Source organism: Olea europaea, unplaced genomic scaffold (genome assembly GCF_002742605.1).
Source record: "Olea europaea var. sylvestris unplaced genomic scaffold, O_europaea_v1 scaffold8302, whole genome shotgun sequence".
Classification (NCBI taxonomy): Eukaryota; Viridiplantae; Streptophyta; class Magnoliopsida; order Lamiales; family Oleaceae; genus Olea; species Olea europaea.
Window position 1 is genome coordinate 1 of NW_019266744.1, and position 2,419 is coordinate 2,419.

General features: G+C 31.6%; 1 protein-coding gene across 1 annotated transcript; it reads left to right on the plus strand.

Annotated features, from left to right (window-relative positions):
• Positions 1 to 680: 680 nt before the first annotated feature.
• Positions 681 to 2,154, plus strand: LOC111391805 (transcription factor MYB14-like). The gene is made up of 3 exons (XM_023017068.1): positions 681 to 834; positions 1,159 to 1,288; positions 1,659 to 2,154. The coding sequence occupies exons 1-3, from the start codon at positions 702 to 704 to the stop codon at positions 2,152 to 2,154; spliced, it is 759 nt and encodes a 252-aa protein (XP_022872836.1). The 5' UTR covers positions 681 to 701.
• The last annotated feature ends 265 nt before the right edge of the window (positions 2,155 to 2,419 follow it).

A 2,419-nucleotide genomic window follows, 5' to 3' on the forward strand; every position in this document is an offset into this window, starting at 1 on the left:
ACGAAAAATTGTTGTCTCATAATTAGGACATGAAATTTTGTAGAAATATATATAAGAAAATATAATGTAATATTTATATTATAGTAGATATATAACGTGAATTTGTATGTATGTATGTATGTAAACCTTGAAATCATGTTACTTTTTAATTTAAACGTGCAATTAAGCTTATTCCTAGATGAAGCTTGAAAAAGAGGATATGATTGTGTTATTCCTAATCATGTTTCAAAATAACAGTACACGAGGACCTAAATAAAAATTCGATTATTGATGAAAAATTTATACCCAATAATTTATGAATATTCCCATCGTAAATCCTTAAATCCAGAATGTATTTAGAAGCAATTAAACTAAAATCTACTTTTGGCTATTTTAAGCACGAAAAACAAATTCATGGCGGCTTCAAATATGGTAGAAATGCTTTTAAACTTAAAATATTTAAGAAAAGCTTTTTATAATTAAAAATATTTCCATTAGGTTAAATTACTATACAAAGAAGTCTCCTTGTTGCTTCTCTTTCTTCAATTATTTATCTTCCACACATCATTTCTTAGTTTTTTCGTACGTTGACAGTGGAAATCAATCCTGTGGAAAATTCTTAGTAATTTGTTTCTTTCAGCTTATATATATATAGTGTACTACTTTTGAGCATCAACAGAGAGATAGAGCAGTAAAAAGGAGAAAAAAGGGTGTGCAAGAAAATGGTGAAGCCCTGTTATGTTGACAGTAATGGATTGAAGAAAGGTGCGTGGAGTGAAGAAGAAGATAAAAAGTTAAGAGAACATATTCAGAGCTACGGGCACTCGAATTGGAGATTGCTACCCAGTTATGCAGGTAAGAACTGCTATTCTCCATGGTTTAATTTATAAAAAAATAAAGAAGCTGATAAATTGCTAACTGTATAAACAATATTTTCATTATGAAATTCTTTTGCTATTACAATTTTGAAAATTTAAACCCCAGTTAAGAGAAGATAAACCCTAATTTCTAGCAACTACTTTCTCAAATATATGCTGTATTTACTTTATTTCTACCTTATTTGTAGCTGATTTATACATCTATATATGATATTTTTCTATCCTTTCTTGGGAACTCCAAAGCTTTAATCAGTGTAAGAGGGATATAATTTATTTAATAATCATATTGCATACCTTCCAGGTTTAGCAAGAATTGGTAAGAGTTGCAGACTGCGGTGGGTAAATTACCTGAAGCCTGGAGTGAAAAGAGGGAACTACAGTAAAGAGGAAGTTGATCTTATCATGGAACAACATGCCAAACTTGGAAACAAGTACGTAATAATCCTCAATTGAAATATATGTATCACATAAATGCAAGCTTTCTATGTTAACCAACTCGTCTAAGAAAAACATATGTTAGATTAATCCTATTTGTTAATCTAACTTAGCTCTCACACTTTCACACAAAGTTATTGGAAAGTATTGTGAATGTGTTGTTACCTCTTGATCTAAAAAGATACTATCTTAAGTGGTTAGTCCAGGCATGTTTATTTATTAAATTTGGCTGTATTTCCCTAAGCTAATCAAGATATTGTAATTGCATTGCTTAATTTTTATATGCATTTACAATTTTTTGGGATAAAGTCTAGTTTGCAAGGGCTTATTTATTCCTCTAACACTGCTCTTACTTGTAAAATAAAGGTGGTCAGCCATTGCAGAAAAATTGCCTGGAAGAACAGACAACGGGATAAAAAACTTCTGGCATGCACATGTAGAGAAACGCTTCAAAAGAAATGTTACAAGAACTTCCTCATTGTCTGAGATATCACAGGAAGAATCTGCCTCAAAGGACGTTGTTGTGGCCCAATCCTCAAGTCTCCAAGAACTGGAAAATTCGGTTCCATTCCTCAATAATACGAATTGTGCAGCACATGATACGGCTTGTTGGGATTCAGTGGAAGGAACTCTGTGGACTGAACCAAGTCAACCCAATTATATTGAGTCGTTACGGGAACTGAATTATGATGAATTACTAAGCCCAAATCCTTATATTTTGAGTCCTTACTACTACCTTCCAAAAGATAGTTCCAATTCATCAGATGCAGTTGCAGAAACCCAAGAAAATTTACGGATTGAACCAGGAGGGCTTTTCTCGTCCTACTTTTTATTCTCTGACGATACCATAAATCTGTTTTAGTTGATTATAGTGAATAATGTGCAATTATAGTACATGTATTATGTAAGACATTAAACCCTAATACCAAGATGTTTAGAATTCATGATTTTCACATATGAATTTAATTGATCAAGAAACATACCTTGATCCATGGTAATAATTGAGAATTTTAGATCTGCAAAATAATAAACTGTTAAATTAAAGAAACCGTTCTCTCACTTTTCCTCTTTTTTATTAAATGAATTAATTGATGGGTTTCATTCACATTTATAGGCAGAGAGAGGCA